This window comes from Wickerhamiella sorbophila (assembly GCF_002251995.1).
Source record: "Wickerhamiella sorbophila strain DS02 chromosome Unknown contig2, whole genome shotgun sequence".
Lineage (NCBI taxonomy): Eukaryota > Fungi > Ascomycota > Dipodascomycetes > Dipodascales > Trichomonascaceae > Wickerhamiella > Wickerhamiella sorbophila.
Window position 1 is genome coordinate 130,001 of NW_020194005.1, and position 18,204 is coordinate 148,204.

The window sequence follows — 18,204 nt, forward strand, 5'->3', positions numbered from 1 at the left end:
CTGATTTAGCGAGAAACAAAAGTCGCAGTACAGTGACAATCAATGCAAATGAAGATACCTATATAGAAAATGCTACAATTTACCACAAATCTCAAACTTGGTTCCAGTGATAAACATACGTCTGACAAAATTACTACAGTAGTAGTTGTGTAGCCAAGCGACGGCCACAGAAGTCTGTTAAGCGTCACCTTCTATGAGCCAGACTTGTGAGCCATCTCTTGGCTGAAAAGATTTTGGTGACAGGCTCAGACTCATGATGCTAGAAACAGCCCCATGTCAATCTGCAGTAAGAACGAAACTTGTTTCATGAGAGGACATAGCCTTTAAATCCCAATTTGATGTTCTGTGAACAGTTTAGCTGTAACATCAGACTATAACTCTTTCAAAAAATTTGTTCCCTGCGTTTTGCCGAGGCGAGGGTTCCGATAGAGACCCTTTTGGCGCAAAATGAACTCGATGCTCAAGCTCTGCATCCAACAGCCAGACAATACAAAAATTGAAAACTAATTATGATACAGTGCACAGCTACATATATTTTTGATATGGGTCACAAAGCAATAAAGTTTTTGACACTGTAGACGCAGACGTTGCTAATTACGTGGACTCACCTTGGTGTTATCTCCACACGGAGATTGCCGATGATACCTCGCCTAAGAAGTAGCCTATCTGCAAGATCTTGCATGTAATAAGCACCTCCTATGAAGAGCTGAACTATAGTTATGATATCGATTAACAGTTAATTTAATTGCGACTTGAGTTGCATGTTTCATCCTACCGACCACTCAGAAAATTTAAGCAGTCGCCAGGTCAAAACACAAGTAGTTAGCATTTTGTGGAAGGGTTAGGTGTATCCGGCATCATTAGTCATCAATCGTTATCAGTAAAGACGTTATCAGGACGGTATTCTCCACAGGTTTACCAGCTAAGTCGTCGATATGCTTGCAGATCAGTGCATAATCAGATAGCATTCTAATTGATCCAAGAGAACTATAAGTTTACCAGGAAGTGAATAGATTTCTTCAATCCATCAGATTTCTCCATTCAAGAAGATGAATGACATGGAGACAAACTCCTCAGATTCGCTGCCAGCTCCTGCCACAAGTCTTACCAAGACTTGGAAGGAGAAAGCGCACGACAAGTACAGGGCAACTGTTAAGCAATTCACCACAAGAGATGGGTTAATTGGTGGCATGGATTATAGTTATCTTTTTACACCCAGTGTGCCCTTTATCCACAAAACGAGCAATCCACCAAGATTTTTTGCACTCAATGAAAAGGTTCCAATCTTGCTAGCATGTTTACTGGGTCTTCAGCATGCCCTCGCTATGATGGGAGGCTTGGTGGCCTCCGCGTTGCTATTTTCGACCATGGCTAATTTAAATGTGCATGACACCCAATATCTTGTGTCAGCCAGTCTTATTTCTGCAGGAATTTTGTCATTTGTTCAGATCAAAAGTTTCAAGATTCCCTATACTTCCTACAGAATAGGGTCTGGTACTCTTTCAGTGCTTGGTACTGCCTTTTCCACAATTTCAGTATTCGGCACAACGCTACCCATAATGTACAAGACCGGGTTTTGCCCTGTTGCTGAGGACGGAACGCATTTGCCTTGTCCTGAAGCTTATGGTGCCTTCTTGGGTACCTCAGCGCTGTGTGCCCTGTTCCTGCTACTCCTTTCATTCACGCCCAAAAAATATATCCTCAAGATTTTCCCTCGTATTGTCAACGGGCCAGTTGTTCTGCTTGTGGGTTGCTCTCTTATTCAGTCAGGAATGGAGGATTGGGCTGGCGGATCAGGTTGCGTGACTGCTGCCATGTGTCCGAGTGCCTCCGCTCCTAAGCCCCACCCATGGGGGTCCGGCCAGTTCATTGGATTAGGATTCAGTGTCTTTGTTACTATCGTGATCTGTGAGAAATGGGGCCCTCCTATGTTCAAATCTTGCTCTATTGTCATCGGACTTCTGATCGGGTGCGTCATTGCTGCTGGTTGCGGGTATTTCAGCCACGAACAGATCGATGCGTCTCCTTCCGGACAATTTTTGTGGGTTCGTACCTTCAAGTTACAGTTGTACGGTCCCATTGTTCTACCGCTTCTTGCTGTTTACGTTGTTATTACTATGGAGACTATTGGTGACATTACTGCAACCTGTGATGTGTCTCGTTTAGCCGTTGAAGGACCCGAGTTTGATTCCAGGATTCAGGGTGGTCTCTTTGCTACGGCCTTGGCTTGCATTGCTGCCAACCTTATGACATTGATGCCGCAAACTTCGTTCACACAAAACAATGGCGTTATTGCCATGACACAATGTGCCGCTCGCGTTACTGGATACTTTGCTTGTATGTGGTTGATCCTTATGGGTGTTATTGGTAAATTCAGCGCAGCTATTGTGGCAATCCCTAAGGCTGTCATCGGAGGTATGACTACCTTCTTGTTCACCTCTGTCGCTCTCTCAGGATTGAGTCTCATTGCTGGATGCAAGTTTACCCGTCGTGACCGCCTGGTATTAACTATTTCGCTCATGTGGGGGTTCGGCTCCTTACTTGTGCCAAACTGGTTCTCGCGTGTTTTCACATACAAGGGCGACAATACTGGCTTGCGTGGATTCTTGAATGCAATCAACATTGTGATGGAGACTCCATATGCTATTGGCGGTATTTCTGGTGTTATTGCAAACCTAGTTTTCCCTCAGTCCGAGGATGATCTCGAGTACACCGAGAGAACACAGGTTTTAGGCCAGATCGAGGAGTTTGAAGGAAGCGAGCAACCTTCGGATGGCGATACCGTCGCTCACAAATCTGACATCTGAATTGACCAGGTGTAGTTGATTAGCTGCATTTTATAGAGGTAAAACCGTTGAAGTACCTTTACAAATGGTGTCTCGACTATCTACGACACCCGCTTGGTGCACTTTGCTTCGTCATCCAGATCCAGTCTAAGAGAAGTAGGGTGTGCATGTCGTTTTTATTTTCCACCAGAACCGACCATGACTCCCAAGAGAACATGGGATTCTTGACGAAATGGCTCAAAAACTTCATGATACCAAAAAGTGAGACTCTGCAAAGCCATGATTCGCAGTCTTTTTCAAAGGTCCATCCACGAACTTATGCGCCCAATGAACTCCCATTAGTATCCACTAGACCGAACATTGGCGAGGATTGGCTAACATGGAGCAATGAAGCGTCTAGCAAAAGCCTCCTGAAGGTCAAAAAATGCTCTAATCATCTTCCAGACACGACAAATTCTAGATTGACAGAAGCTGAACGGTTTGCCAAAAAGCTCCGTGAAAACCGACAAGGAAAACTATCTCTATCTTATTCGTGCAACAATATCAACCAAAAAAAACGTCCATTGATGCTCAACCGCCCTATAGGTGCCATTTCCGGAGGCCCACTAGGTACAGCGAACTTCTCCCTACGAAAAAAGCCCACTTTGAGCAGTGCTGTACTTGACACTGTTCGTCCTGAGAACTTCGAGAAGTATAAAGAGCTGCACACCAAAAAGATTCACCTCTTAGAGCAGATTAAGCTTTGGAGACAGGAGCACGAAATATCCTCACAGCTTCCACCAGTCAAGCGTATTCAGCCACTCGATAAGGACTCGAAATTGCTAGTCAATAAGTTTTGGACGTCTAGATCCAAAAACGACGTATTAGGAGAAGTTTATCGCGTTCAGCTCAGCGTAGCAGACATCCAGACCCTTCGGCCCCGGGCGTGGCTTAATGACAATGTGATTGATGCGTATTTGGCCGAAAACAGTTCGAAAACAGAATCGAACACTTTTGCTTTTACAACCCATTTTTACACGCGCTTAGAGCAGTCGGGATACACTGCTGTAGCCAAATGGGCGAAGCGTAAGAAAATCAATATTCTGGAGCTTGACTATTTGATTGTACCGGTTAATCGTGGCAACATGCATTGGTGCATGTCAATCGTAGACAACGCTAAGAAAACTATATCTTTCTACGATTCATTGAGCTCTGGGCGAGGCGGTGACGATGTTGTTCGAAATCTGGTCGAGTACCTGGTCAAAGAAGCAGATCGCTTAGAACCTGGTCAGCGGGACAAGCATATTGAAATTTTCAACAACTACAAAGTAATACCACAAGCGGATTGCCCTCAGCAAAATAATGGATTCGACTGTGGCGTCTTTGCCTGTCAGACAGCTGTTAGAGTTTCGAACGGAAGCCCATTGGATTTCGACCAAAAAGATATGGATATTATTCGAGAGCATATGGCATTTAATTTATTGAAACTTGCTGGAATCTAGTGATTTTTGAGCCAGTAACAGTTTTTGGGCTAGCTCCTTTTCCCACTTGTTAATCTTCTCTTGGGACACATAGATTTTATTAGCCAGATAATCTTGTCGCGACTGAGTTTCGCGGCGACTTGGAAGCAACGCCAGATCCTTGAGCTCGGTTTCTACCTTCTTGATTTTGTCAGATTCAGCTTGAATATCATACTTGAGAACCTTCGAGTCCATCAATGCGCATAAAAAGGTATCGCCCACCAGTTCCCGGAACGCTGCATGGTACAGCGGTCGTCCAGCTTTCAATCCCACTACGCGACCACCGATATTACGAACAGCGATAAGTTCACGATATTCGAGAGACACTAGGGCTTTCATCTGGTCATCACTTGAGAAGGCGGGCTCCTTATTCACTATGGCAAGGATTGGGAACCATTGACGTCTGTCATGCGTTGCAAGTTCTTTGATAACAATCCATGCTTGCTCTGGTGTCCATTCGGTGTTGGAGGTGGGGCTGAGAAACATTTGAGAAATTTCAAGTGCTGACAGGTGAACCATTTGCTGCAAAGCATGATCGGGTTCCTCGCCTGCGACAATTCGACGAGCGTATGAGTTCAAGTCAGTAAGACGCCCACCCAAAGCGTCTAAAGCTTTGGCGTCCATCTTTGTGACACTCTTTGCATGCTCCGTCTTATGGATTTCCTCAGAAGACATTTCCTCAGCGCCTGTCTCGTTTTGTTTTCTCTTCAACTCACGCGAAGTTTTGCAATAGTTGATAACGTACTCAAGTGAAGCGTCGACACCTGCATCTCCAACGGTTATTGTTTTGAAAATCTGATCGGGAAGAGCTCTTGCTAAGAGTTTATCATGAGAAACGTCATGCGTCACGAAAACCACCTGCGCTGAGTTGTTTTGGACAAGTGCACCAGCCCAATCGACTATCTGTTTATTGATATCCGACTTGCTTGTAAGTCCACGGATGATAATCACTGGTTTAGCTTCGGGGTATCTCTGAAGATAATCGCTTTCGTTAACGTCCTTCGGCTTGTTGCGAACACTTATGCGATGAATACTTGTGGCAGCAGTATTGAGTATGCGGTTAATTTGCTGCTCCGTAGTTTCAGAAAACCCAGCAGATTGGCCAGTTAAGCTCTGAGCTGCGAGATCAACAAATCTGGAGATGCCGTTTGCCCACAAGAACATCGGGTGGTATCCCAAAGTGCTAGAAAGCGTACCGAGTCTGTCATTGTCTGTTTTGGATTTGTTCAATGCTTCACAATCAATCACAAGTTGTGGCGATTTTATATTTTCAAGCGCCATTTCCACAACTTTGGATTTACCACTACCCTTGGGGCCATACACAACCATAAAGGTGTTGTTGCCCTCACTGAGCATCAGTTTTAGCTCCTCAGCCAAATTATACAGCTCCAGCCAGGAGTCTTGAATCGTATCTTCGTCATCTTTCTTTTTACTGCCGGTGACGTTGAGATAATTAGTCCAATAGCGAATGTAATTGATTGTTTTGCGAATAGCAGGATAGTCCGTAAAGTTCATAAGCCCAAGAACCTTAGTTTCGATGCTCAGAATACGGATTGGCTCAAAGATCAAGAATGCCAACCCTGCGAATAGCGCTAATGCAATAGGTACAGAAATCCTTGGATGGGAGTTAAAGAACTCGACAATAAAGTTTTTTTGTTGTGAGAGAACGAAAGAGATAGAGATCTTAGTTCCCTGAATAATCTGACCATTTGCGCAATTTCTAGCTGCGGCCGCATCAAAGAAGCTTGTAAACTTGACAATTGTGCTTCGAGGAGAATCTTTATTGCTTGGAGCTGGGGGCTCAATTGTTTCAATTCGCCCATATTGGCGAAGTGCTGCATAGAGTTCTTCAGGAGAAACATCAGAGCCATCAAAAGTGACGCGAATGGTGCTGGTGAACCCTGTTTTCATGTCTTCGATCCAAGGACGACCTTTCACCGTGAACACTTTCCATCTCATGGTCCAGAGCACACTCCATGGTGCGTTCTCGTTAACATATTCAACAAGTTTTTTGCCCGCTTGTTCAGGATTTAAAGTGTGGTCGGTTAAACGAAGCTTCACAAATGCACCGCCCTCACGAGATCTGGGGATAAACTCCCTGACCTCTGCGGGAATGTCGGGAGGCAGGTATTTGCGCACGCGGTCTAGCAGAGACTCATCACTACGCCTTCGGAACACATTCGGAATGTATTTTGATAATTTTCCAGTGGGCACGAACAAATGGCTGTAATAAAGCAAAACTTCATGGCGGGAAGTATCGACTTCTCCAGTGGTCTCTGCAACGTGCTGATTTTCGAGCCGGGATTCTTTGGGTGTGCAGTCTTCATTGATAGCAGCAGCAGCAGCTGCTGCTGCTGAATTGAAACGCCAGAGGGCTCTAACTGCCAGCTGACGCGGTTGGATTCTCACCAGTCGCAACATTGCAGGAGGTAAGGATCTCTGCAGCAATTCGCTTACTTGTGCAGCGTGGCGATGGGCTGCAAGTTGTCATGGGCCATATTGATTGAGCTTGGCATTAAAAGCTAGGATTGGAAAAAATTGTTTCTGGAATTTGTTGCATTCAAGATAATTGAGCACACAAAAATTAAAAGGTACTTTAAAAAATAAGCGACCTCGGAGAGGGTCGAACTCTCGATCTTACGATTAACAGTCGTACGCCTTAACCAACTTGGCCACGAAGTCTCTTGGTGCCCAAAAAAGATTCAGGTGATATGAATACCGAGGATCGATATATTGATCCCGTTTTCGAGAACTTTAGGATGTAGCTGTAAGTAGGTAAGTTGTCTGATAGAAGTTATATAGTGATTACTTTTGCATCTGCAAGCATCGCCCGCGCAAGGCGCTAATACCTAAAGAACTTGTTTTGCATCCAGCGCCCCGACCCAGGCCGGAAACTTCTATTTGCTCGGGGGCATTGCCGGGCTAACGATCAGTCACAAAAGGATTTTAGGTTCCAGTTACGTCGAACTATTTGAACTAAACGGCTACAAAGGAATGTCACGTGACAGAACGCACGGCTTATGTAGAATGACGATACTGGCAGGTCCACCTCTACTTAAACTACTGATTTGCGGCCACAATTGACATTCGTTCCTTCAGACGTTAAAAGATGTGCCCGTTCAATGAATCCATGCGTACCCGACGCCACGACCTCTCTGATGATTTTGAGGTTGTTTCCAGCCCCCGTAAAGGAGCCCAGCCGTACGACCCCTCGCTGAGCTGGGAAGACTACGCCACAAAGTATCTTGAGTTTACCGACACTGCTCCTACTGTTTACCATGCGATTGACTATATTAGCAAAGGTTTGAAAGATGCTGGCTTCAAGTATTTGAGCGAGCGCGAATCGTGGGAGGAACGGCTCCAGCCGGGCGGTAAGTACTTTACTACCCGCAACGGCACTGCGTATTGCGCTTTTGTGATCGGAAAGTCATGGAAACCTAGCAATGGTGCTGGAATCGTCGGTACTCACACCGACTCGCTTGCTTCTATTCTCAAGCCCTCGTCGAAGAAAGATCAGGTTGATGGCTATGAGCTCCTCGGGGTTGCACCCTACGCCTCTGGTGGTGTCGGCCCTACCTGGTGGGACCGTGATCTTGGAATTGGCGGGCGTTTGGTAGTTCGCGATGGTAACGGTGTTCGCACCAAGCTCGTTCGCAGCCCTCACCCCATTGCTCGTATTCCAACACTAGCCCCTCATTTCGGTGCGGTTGCGAACGGCCCTTTCAACCCTGAAACTCAACAAGTGCCAATTGTTGGCTTGGTTGATGAGAATGAGAAACTAGTGCCTACCGCTGAGGAGTCCAAGAGCCCTCTGATCGACAAGCACAGTTTGCGCCTTCTCCGGGCGATTTCCAACTACAGTGGTGTGGCGGTTAAGGACATTTTGGAATTTGATTTGCAGCTCTTCGACACACAGCCTGCAGCTTTAGGCGGTCTTGATAAAGAGTTCATTTTCAGCCCCCGAATTGATGATAAGATCTGCACTTTCACCGCTTATGAAGGAATTATTGAAGCTGCCGACGAAATTGCGAAGGGGTCTACTCTTGGCATTGTGGCTGGTTATGATAACGAGGAGATTGGCTCGCTATCCCGTCAAGGTGCTCGAGGCAACCTTTTGGAGAGCGTGATTGATCGCGTTCTAGGTGATATTGCCGAGTCCATCAAGAAAGTGTTTTATGCCAACTCGTTCTTTGTTTCTGCCGATGTCAACCACGCAGTCAACCCTAACTTTTCCAACGTTTATCTTGAGCACCACAAGCCCAAGCTGAATGTGGGAGTCACTCTGTCGAGAGACCCTAACGGAAACATGATTACTGACGGCCTTAGCGCCTCGTTTATCTACGAGCTTGGCCGCCGCACCGGTAACCAAATTCAGCAGTTCCAGATCCGCAACGATTCTCGTTCGGGTGGCACAATTGGCCCCGGTCTTTCTGCCAAGACCGGTCTGCGGGGCGTTGACTTAGGTATTCCCCAGCTTTCGATGCACTCCATTCGTGCCACGACCGGGTCCAAGGATGTATGGCTTGGAGTTCGCTTCTTCAAATCTTTCTATGAGGCCTGGTCTGAAGTTGATGCCGAGTTCAAACTCGGTGATTTGTAGTGTTATGGAAAGTAGTCCAACAATTGTTGGTTAACGTACCTACATCATGCAGGTTTAGGGCGATACCGGCCAATCCTTATCACAGTAATTTTCTCAAACTGGGTCAGTCAGCATGAGCACAATCCTTTCCGCAGATGATTTGAACGACTTCATTGCGCCTGGAGTAGCTTGTGTAAAGCCCGTTGAAATCACCAAGACGAGCTCGGCGGCTGAAATACAAATAGGCATTGATGGAGAGCCGGTTGAAATTTCTACAGACAATGGAGAGTCGAAGTTGGAGCCTGCCAAAATCAGTTTGACGGATTGTTTGGCATGTAGTGGCTGTATTACGTCTGCAGAAGCAGTTCTTGTTGAACTTCAGAGCCCTAAAGAGCTGTTCAAAGCTCTGGACGATAAAGAGAAGATTTTTGTCGTGAGCATTTGCCACCAAACCCGTGCGTCACTGGCCCGGGCCTGCGAAATGAGTGTGGCAACCATCGATGCAAAACTGCGGCATGTGTTTGCAGAACGTCTGGGTTTCCGGTATGTGGTAGGAACTGAAGTAGGACGGGCTATTTCGCTAGTTCAAGAAGCAGAGGAGGCTTGGAAACGGAGGGATCAACCGGGTCCCGTCCTGAGTAGTATATGTCCTGGATGGACATGCTACGTGGAAAAGTCCCACCCGGAGATGTTGCCGTTTTTATCCCATGTGCGTTCACCTCAGCAGATTACTGGCCATCTTATCAAAGAGCTGATTGCCAGGCTGCACGGCACAAAAACCTGTCATGTCTATCACGTCAGTATAATGCCATGCTTTGACAAGAAGCTCGAGGCTGCTCGGCCTGATTTCGAAGTAGGGGGCAGCCGTGAGTGCGACCTTGTGTTGACTGCGCGGGAAGTTGTTGAAATGATCAGCACCGAGTTCGGAACGGCATTCGATATGCTGCCTGATGCCCAGCTCGCTGCAGCTCAAGTTACCCCACAAGGATGGCCCGTCGAAGAACAATGGCTTTCCAATGCAGGCTCCAGTTCAGGTGGCTACCTTGCATACACATTGGCGAAAGTTCAAAGCATGCACCCTGGCTCCGAGGTTGTGACTCTTTCTGGGAAAAACACCGATCTGATGGAGTATCAAATCATGCACGAAAACAAACTAATTTTCCATGGCGCCCAAGTATATGGGTTCCGCAGTATCCAAAACCTGGTACGCAAACTAAAACCAAGCAAGGGTAAAGTTGTTCGGGTGCGGTCGACGAAAAGCGATCCTATGCAGTGGGATTACGTCGAGCTCATGGCTTGTCCAGGAGGCTGCATCAATGGCGGAGGACAACTCGCCGCTCCCGAAAACTTACCCACCCGACTATTTATTGAGCAGATGGAGCAGGCATACAAGCAAATACCGCTAGCAGTAGTATCCGAGGAGACTGCATTGAGCTATTTGGGTGCGATTGGCGCGGAGCCAACGGCTGATCTCTTGCTCACTACTTACAAGCCATTGGCAAAAGAAAATAACATTCCCGAGGCATTAGCCGTAGGAACTCAATGGTAGACTAGGTACATGTACACACACACACATGTAGATATTTCTATGACTTTATATTTTTCCATCGCGTTGCGTTATCAGGATCTCCTACCCCGTCCCCATGCGGGCGCCCGAAGCTGCGCCCAATAGACATGAAAATGCCGCAGCCACCATGACCGTTAGCAAGGGCGCGTGATTCAATTGTTGCTACTTTCGCAAAAGAAAAGGCAGCTGGATGCGACTGAATGGACTCTTCTGCACCAGTGTTATGCACGCGCCCCCGATATTTTTCTTTTCTCATCGGGGATCAGTCGAGTCGGCATTCTCGCGGGTGAACATAGCATGCGTGACTAAATATGTCTCGCTTGCTACATAGGAGAGCCGGCAAAGTGGCTGTAACAGAATGAAGACCCACGTAGACGGCACGAAAAATTCGTCCAATACTGGCACGGCCTGTTTTTGAACTTCTATCGTAGTTTTAAGTCTAAGCTTCCCCACCGCCCCCACCAATTCATAGGCGACACAGCAATCCAGATTGCATGGCTTTGCATCCAATTGGCTTACAAAGTATGCAGCAAAGGATAGCTCTTTGGGTTACTCAGCGACGAGGTTGAGAGCATTAGTAGCACATAATTCCAAGGCTTGTTTAGATATCTGACGATTTTGAAATGACCACGAAAATTGAGGACCAGAGCAGTTTGATCACTTTTAACAAGCAGGCGACTATCACTGTTCTAGGTGCCAGTGGCGATCTTGCCACAAAGAAAACCGTAAGTATATCCGAGATTAGGCCAGCCTCCCCGGCCTTTGGCAAGGAGCTGGTCCGGAGCAATTGGCGCCCCACGCGCACGCTGTAGATGACACGTCGCTAACATTCAGTTCCCCGCCCTATTTGGACTCTATGCTCAGGGCCATTTGCCTGAAAAGGTGCGTATCTTTGGCTATGCCCGTACCGATCTGACTGACGAGGCCTTCCGGGAGCGCTTGTCGTCCAAGTTTGAGTTGGTTGGCCCCAACACGAAAGAGAAGGCCGAGGAGTTCAAGAAGCTTTGCCACTATGTACAGGGCCCCTACGACAAGGCTGAAGGCTTTGCTGGGTTGAACAAAGCAATCGAAAAGGTCGAGAAGGAGATGGTTGCTTCCGGTGAGGTTCCCAACCGGCTCTTCTACCTTGCTCTGCCTCCGGTTGTTTTCGGTTCTGTCTGTGGTCAACTCAAGGCCGAGTGTTATTTGGGCGACGGCAAGGGCCACACTCGTGTGATCATCGAGAAGCCGTTCGGCCGTGACCTTGAGACATCCCGCGAGCTGCAGAAGCAGATTGCACCTCTATTCACCGAGGCGGAGATTTACCGCATTGATCACTATCTCGGTAAGGAGATGGTCAAGAACTTGCTCATTTTCCGTTTCGCCAATCTGCCCATGACCTCCTGGTGGTCTAACCAGTACGTCAAGACCGTTCAGATTACTTTCAAAGAGCCCTTCGGCACTGAGGGCCGTGGCGGTTACTTTGATGGCATTGGTATCATCCGTGATGTTATGCAGAACCACTTGTGTCAAGTGTTGTCTTTGGTTGCTATGGAACGCCCCCTTTCCTTTGATCCCGAGGACATTCGTGATGAGAAGGTGCGTGTTCTCAAGGCTGTGCGCCCAATCGAGCATCGCAATGTCATTCTTGGCCAGTACGGCCCCAACGAGGAGGGCAAGCCAGGCTACTTGGACGACGCTTCCATCAAGAGCAAGGACTCAAAAACACCCACTTATGCGGCCATTGCTCTGGAGATCCGCAACGAGCGTTGGGACGGTGTTCCTTTCATCCTTAAGGCTGGTAAGGCCCTGAACGACTCCAAGGTTGAGATTCGCATTCAGCTGCGACCTGTTGCCCGGGGTATCTTCCACGACATCACCCCCAACGAGGTGGTTTTGCGTGTCCAGCCTAACGAGACCATCTACATGAAGGTCAACACCAAGTACCCTGGTCTGAGCACCCAGACCGTGGCCACTGATCTTGACTTCACCTACCACCGTCGGTTCACCAACCTGGTCATTCCCCAGGCTTACGAGTCTCTTATCCTTGACTGCCTGAAGGGCGACCACTCTAACTTTGTCCGTGACGATGAGCTCGACGAGGCCTGGAAGATCTTCACCCCTCTTCTCGAAGACATCGATGCCGGCAAGCTGCCCGTGGAAGTCTACCCTTACGGTTCCCGTGGCCCCGAGTCGGTTTCCAAGTTTGTCCAGAAGCTCGGCTACGTTATCCCTAAAAACGAGAACTACATCTGGACCAATTGATTCGATATAATTCAATTTATTCGCTATATAGGTTTGAAGGGGTTTCCCAAGTTTACCCAACACACGTAGCGCCAGAAATTTCATCTGCGCCCCCGCTTACCTAACCAGGGCATGAAGGCATGTTTTACATTTCTCAGCAAAAGCCAAAGCGAGGGTGTCAACAAAGGGGTGGTAAATGAAAAACCAGACCGTCCCCTGGCGGGGGGTTGCTACGGCATGTGGCCAGAAAGCCAAAAAACGAGATAAGGCCAAACTCTAAGTAAATCTGAGCAAATAAACTATTCATTAGGATGTCTACAGAATAACGCATTTTCGTTTCTTTTCAGAGGGATCCTTCTCCTTCTTACTCTTGCTGCGTTTCTTGGGCTTGGTACTCAATGCTGCCCGGGTAGCGGCCTCAAAAACTTCGCGCACACCCTGGCCAGTGCGAGCGGAGCACTCCAGGTACTTGATAGCGCCGATTTTTTGCGCCACCGCTTCGCCCTCTGCGGAGGTCACAGGGCTTTGGGAGGTACGGCGCAGAGCATTCTGGACGTTCTCGTCGTCGCGCAGATCGGCCTTGCAGCCGACAAGAATAATGGGGACACCGGGGCAGTAATGCAGGACCTCGGCGTACCACTTCTCTTTGACGTTGTCTAGTGAGTCGGGCTGGTCGATGGCAAAGCACACCAACAGGACGTTCGTGTCGGGGTAAGACAGTGGCCGCAGACGATCGTAGTCCTCCTGACCAGCAGTATCCCAGAGCGCGAGGGCTACACGCTTTCCGTCAACCATCACGTCGCTCACGTAGTTATCGAACACGGTGGGCACGTACACTTCGGGGAATGTACCCTTGGAGAACACAATCAAAAGACAGGTCTTACCGCAGGCACCATCTCCCACAATTACAAGCTTCTTGCGAATGCTATCCGGAGCAACCATTTTTATCTTTTGATTTTCCAAAAAAGCGTGTCTTCTACTGGAAAAGGGATGGGGGGTGGTTAAGAAGGTGCGTTGGTGTAGTAATAAAAAAGGGGATGTGAGCGCTGGGAGTTTTCGCCAAAACCCCCTAAATCTCTGAGTCTGTCAGATATGCTGGGTATGGGGCCCAACAGGGGGTGTAGGGACAACCTCGGGACACCTTGGGATAGGGGGTGTTGGTTCACAAGCCACACGTGACTCCTTTGCATTTTAGCGAGCGCCCGTTCAATCTGGTTCAACCAGTATCGTGCAATCCGCTTGCTCTGCACCCCGCATGGCCACATCTCTGGTGGTTTGTCGCTATCTTATATCCACCCCCAGGGTTACGAGACATGTGAGGTGATTTGCAGCCTGCGTCATATTCACACCATGGGGCACTTTTGGTAACAGGAACGGCCCCCTGCTGGCGCCTCAATCACTGGCATGCTTCATTAAACCCTTGCTAGCTCACAAATTACTCTTTGCACGCTGGTTTCTTCCTTCCTTTATTCCATCATGTGACCCTCGCATATCCATGCATCTCACCCCATGTGGAAGGAGCAACTGACTTCCCAAAACCGGTGTTCTCCCAAGATTTGTGGAGCTACATTTTGGCCTTGTACCATTGACATAACTTAGTGTGGGAAACGTATCTACCACAGAGGGCTCTTTTGGACAGATTTACCGAGAACAAACCACCGAATATTGTTCACGATGCGTAAATCGACTTCCGTAAAGACCATCCCGACTAATGTCACTACTCCGGCTGCTTTTGAGGATCCCAAGCTGGCCGTCCAGACTGAACCTTCTAATCCATTGAACGAGTTCACTGACCCGTCTTTGCTGCTGGTTCGTAGGTTGGAGCAATGGAAGACCAACATCTCGCTGATTCTTCGCTACGCAGAATCCCATGCCTCGTCGCAGGCCAATCTGACCTCGGGCCTCGAAAAGACCCGCAAAATTGTTCAGGACCAGCACCCAGCCGGACCTGAGGCTGAGCAGCAAGAAAAGACCGGAATTGACGGAGTTTTGCATACCATCTTTATTGAAACAGAGGGCCTCTTGAGGGCTAGCGAAATTGCCGCTACCAACATCCGCCAGTCGGTCATCCCGCCTCTCGAAGAACTACTTGCCGAGATCGACCAGCACCATCGCGAAATTAAGGACAATTCGATTTCGGCAATGAAAGACATTGAGAAGTTGCGAATCCACACTTTCAAGCATATGGAAACTTTAAATGGGGTAGTAAACTCTGGAGCAATTCCTACCGAAAACAAGGATGACCCTTACATTGTCAGGCGCCAGATGATCGGCGTGTTGAATAGTCAATTGAGCCGTGAGAACGACCACGCACGTAACGTCGTCGCCATCCAGACAAACTTTGCCAAATTCGAGATCAAGCTTGTGCAAACAATCCAGAATAGCCTCAAAGATTTGGAGAGCATTCTTACCGAGTATAATAATGCAAGCACTAATGCTCACCGTGTTGTGGCAGAAACGTATGCTACTGTTAGCCCTGACCAAGACTGGAGCGTATTCGAGGAAAGCAACAAAGATGTTTTCCTCCCTACCACTGGATTCCAGCGTGACCCAGCAAGGCTTCAGTTCGATAATATGGACCATATTTACACCAAGGCTATAGTCGAGGGACCCCTCAACCGGAAAGCTCGTGTTTTGAGATCACTTCAGCTTGGTTTCTACGTGCTCACCCCTAGCGGCTTTTTTCATGGCTTCAAGTCCGAAGACGCTATCAAGGATCCTTTGCCTGAATTGAGTCTTTTTATTCCCGAGTGTGATATTGAGCCTATGGATCTCCGTAATCCTGATGAATTCAAGGTCCACGGTAAGGACCGAAGTTCTAAACTGGGAACTCGCCGTAACTATGTATTCAGAACCCTGAATGCTGGTGATGCGCAGCTTTGGCATGAGGCTTTGCTTGAGGTTTCCCACGACATCACAAATGCCTCGGTGGCACCTGTGGCACCTGTTCCTGTTGCAGCGTCTTCGCCCAGCCGGGGGTTCGCTTCGGTTACGGGCACAAGTAGCGCAGGTAGCGCTAAAGGCGTTGCTACAGGCAGCGCTGCTGGACGGGCTGCAGGTGCTGCAGGATTTGCCGGTGCGGCTGGAGCTGTAGGAATTGCTGCTGCTAGCCGTGATCGCACCGACTCCAGGCACGCTGCTGGCGTTACTGGCGAACCAGAGAGCGATGAGACCGAAGTACAAAGCCTCCGGGACCCTAACTCGCAATTCTTTTCTGAAGAAGAGAATGAGCGCAGATCCCCGTCGCCTCTTGCTGCGACTACTGCAGCTACAACTTTGGGCATCAGCCCTCGAATGAGGGCGCAAAGTCCGTTCCAGAGTTACCGTGGTCACAATGGCGACCACAATGGCGACCAATATGGCGAACCCCACCATGTTGAGGCTCATGATGATATCGTGCCGATGTCTTTGGAAGGTAACAATGATATCCCTTCGCCCGAGCCCTTGGCCCGTAAACTTGATTTTGAGGGAGAAGCTAAGAAGACTCACGCATACAGCGCACTGGCGGATAATTCGGCTGCGGCTTATGAGACAAATGACTTTGTAGAGCCAAATTACAAGGTCGATGTCGAGCCCGTGGCTCCTGTAACTGTTGAAACTGCCAATGCTACAGAATCTCTTGAGCCTGTTGGAGCAACAGCTGTTGAGAACCAGGAGATCAATACCATTCCAGTTGAATCTGAGCCCAATGCCCCAGGCACCACCGATTATGTTCCGGCAGTAGGTGATACGCCCAAAGACTTTGCGGATGATCAGTCTCCCGGGCCAGAGCCAGATAGGTCTACTACAAATGCCACGCCATTAGGTGAAGTCGATTATGACGTCGCCAAGGCGGTTGGAATTGCTGATGCGGCCGGCTCTGGTGTATCCAACGAGACTGGATTTGCAGAGCAGAAGGATATTCTGTCTGCTCAAGGATACGGTGTTAGTGGTTTGGGAACCCAGCACAAGACTTTGGAAGACGATGATTTGCAGAAAGAAGCTACGATCCGGGCCAAAGAGAGCACTCATCAGACTAGTGAGCTCACTGGCCACATTGATGGAGAATCCACAACGGTCTTTACCGAGTCTGGTGAGCCCGTTGTAGTGGGCAAGAGTTGTGAGAACCTGAGTGGCCCGTATTTCTCCGAGCCGGCCGGCGATCCCATTTTTGCTGGAGCTGGAACTCAGGCACGAACAGAAGCTAGCAAAACAGTTCACAATGAATCTTCTTACCAACCAGCCGAGCTTAGCGCCAAGGAGGTGTTTGCCGCCGGACCAGAAGCTAGCGAGACAGCACCGAAAGTGTTTTCTTCCGAAGCAGCCCAAATGAGCGCCAAGGAGGTGTTTGCTGCCGGACCAGAAGCCAGCGAAACAGCTCCAAAAGTGCCTTCTTCGGAACCAGCCCAAGTGAGCGCCAAGGATGAACTGGTTGCCGCAGGGGCTATTCCAGCCAAAGAACCTGCTGAGGTGACTGCTTCTGACTCGGTTCCTGTACAAGCTGCAAAGACTGCAACGGCCACTACCCCCGCGGCTGTGCCCAGTGGACCTTCAGCGCCGCCTGCCTACAACAAAGATCTGGAAGCGCCGGCCGCTCTGAAGAAAACTGAAACAACCACTTCGAGTGCCAGTACGACCAAGTCGAAACGCTTCAGCAAGCGATTCATGTCGAAACTCAAGCACGGGTTCAGACACCATGAAAAGGCTGCGGATGTATAAATGTTTAATTTCTTGAATGCTTAAGATCTTGAACAACTAATTAGTAAATAAAATCAAGCGAAACCGTATTGTAATAAATGATGGGAAAAGATAAAGAAGACCGAGTTACGCTAGTGCTTGTACCTGATCAGCCTCGACGGGGTATTCTTGAGAAATGGCGAGCCTTGGAGCGAGTTTTTGGTAATTCTTCCGCCATAGCTCAATACCTTGTTTGTAAAGATGCATTGTCATACCATTCTCGACATGACAGAATACCACGCCAAGCTTATGTTCGACGTCTCGATTGCGCGACTCGTCGTCGAAAAATAGCATTTCGTGGTAATCTACGCCCGTTAATTTTTTGAGTTGCTCAAAATGTGTGACTTTTGAGCCTGTGCCATAGAGGACGCTCCTGAATATTTTTTCAGATGGTTGTCCATCCACATGCAAGTTCTGGAGAAGGGCCTTTGCCACTGCGGGGGTCTGGGTGCGCGAGGCGACGCATAACTCGAAGTTTTTGTTTTCATTGAGAAGCTTCAACAGCATAGGAACCTCTTCGTAAAACGTGAAACAGTCACCCTGGCTGTCAACAATGATTTGATTGTCGTTCAGTGCTTTCACCGGCATGGAAACATGGGTGTCACACCAGAACGGCCACAGAGTATAGTCGAGGTCAAATACAATAAGTTTCGGCAAACTCATTCTTTCGAATGTAGACGAAGTTAACCTGTGCCAACAAGGACGGTCCGGCCCACAACGGGTTCAGGAAGTGTAGAAAGGGAAAAAAATAGGGTATATACGGCGTAGTTCGCCTTATTTTATCTAATCGAATTAAGTAACGCCAGTGTTGCATGTAGTGAAATATCCCACAGA

General features: G+C 48.4%; 9 protein-coding genes across 9 annotated transcripts; 6 read left to right on the top strand and 3 right to left on the bottom strand.

Annotated features, from left to right (window-relative positions):
* Nucleotides 1-1,049: 1,049 nt before the first annotated feature.
* B9G98_03326 (Uric acid-xanthine permease) lies at nt 1,050-2,807 on the top strand (the record flags this gene model as incomplete). The annotated part of the gene is made up of 1 exon (XM_024809883.1): nt 1,050-2,807. One exon carries the CDS (start codon nt 1,050-1,052, stop codon nt 2,805-2,807), a length of 1,758 nt encoding a protein of 585 aa, XP_024665651.1.
* A 194-nt stretch (nt 2,808-3,001) lies between these two features.
* On the top strand, nt 3,002-4,267 carry B9G98_03327 (Ubiquitin-like-specific protease 1; the record flags this gene model as incomplete). The annotated part of the gene is made up of 1 exon (XM_024809884.1): nt 3,002-4,267. The coding sequence occupies one exon, from the start codon at nt 3,002-3,004 to the stop codon at nt 4,265-4,267; it is 1,266 nt and encodes a 421-aa protein (XP_024665652.1).
* On the bottom strand, nt 4,244-6,706 carry B9G98_03328 (Mitochondrial escape protein 2; the record flags this gene model as incomplete). The annotated part of the gene is made up of 1 exon (XM_024809885.1): nt 4,244-6,706. One exon carries the CDS (start codon nt 6,704-6,706, stop codon nt 4,244-4,246), a length of 2,463 nt encoding a protein of 820 aa, XP_024665653.1.
* Nucleotides 6,707-7,394: 688 nt separating this feature from the next.
* B9G98_03329 (Vacuolar aminopeptidase 1) lies at nt 7,395-8,885 on the top strand (the record flags this gene model as incomplete). Its single annotated transcript, XM_024809886.1, has 1 exon — nt 7,395-8,885. One exon carries the CDS (start codon nt 7,395-7,397, stop codon nt 8,883-8,885), a length of 1,491 nt encoding a protein of 496 aa, XP_024665654.1.
* Nucleotides 8,886-8,997: 112 nt separating this feature from the next.
* B9G98_03330 (Cytosolic Fe-S cluster assembly factor NAR1) lies at nt 8,998-10,413 on the top strand (the record flags this gene model as incomplete). Its single annotated transcript, XM_024809887.1, has 1 exon — nt 8,998-10,413. One exon carries the CDS (start codon nt 8,998-9,000, stop codon nt 10,411-10,413), a length of 1,416 nt encoding a protein of 471 aa, XP_024665655.1.
* Nucleotides 10,414-11,054: 641 nt separating this feature from the next.
* Nucleotides 11,055-12,675, top strand: B9G98_03331 (Glucose-6-phosphate 1-dehydrogenase; the record flags this gene model as incomplete). Its single annotated transcript, XM_024809888.1, has 2 exons — nt 11,055-11,156; nt 11,266-12,675. The coding sequence occupies 2 exons, from the start codon at nt 11,055-11,057 to the stop codon at nt 12,673-12,675; spliced, it is 1,512 nt and encodes a 503-aa protein (XP_024665656.1).
* Nucleotides 12,676-12,969: 294 nt separating this feature from the next.
* Nucleotides 12,970-13,596, bottom strand: B9G98_03332 (GTP-binding protein rho1; the record flags this gene model as incomplete). Its single annotated transcript, XM_024809889.1, has 1 exon — nt 12,970-13,596. The coding sequence occupies one exon, from the start codon at nt 13,594-13,596 to the stop codon at nt 12,970-12,972; it is 627 nt and encodes a 208-aa protein (XP_024665657.1).
* A 732-nt stretch (nt 13,597-14,328) lies between these two features.
* B9G98_03333 (Cytoskeletal signaling protein slm1) lies at nt 14,329-17,352 on the top strand (the record flags this gene model as incomplete). Its single annotated transcript, XM_024809890.1, has 1 exon — nt 14,329-17,352. One exon carries the CDS (start codon nt 14,329-14,331, stop codon nt 17,350-17,352), a length of 3,024 nt encoding a protein of 1,007 aa, XP_024665658.1.
* A 105-nt stretch (nt 17,353-17,457) lies between these two features.
* B9G98_03334 (Putative magnesium-dependent phosphatase P8B7.31) lies at nt 17,458-18,033 on the bottom strand (the record flags this gene model as incomplete). The annotated part of the gene is made up of 1 exon (XM_024809891.1): nt 17,458-18,033. One exon carries the CDS (start codon nt 18,031-18,033, stop codon nt 17,458-17,460), a length of 576 nt encoding a protein of 191 aa, XP_024665659.1.
* Between the last annotated feature and the right edge of the window lie 171 nt (nt 18,034-18,204).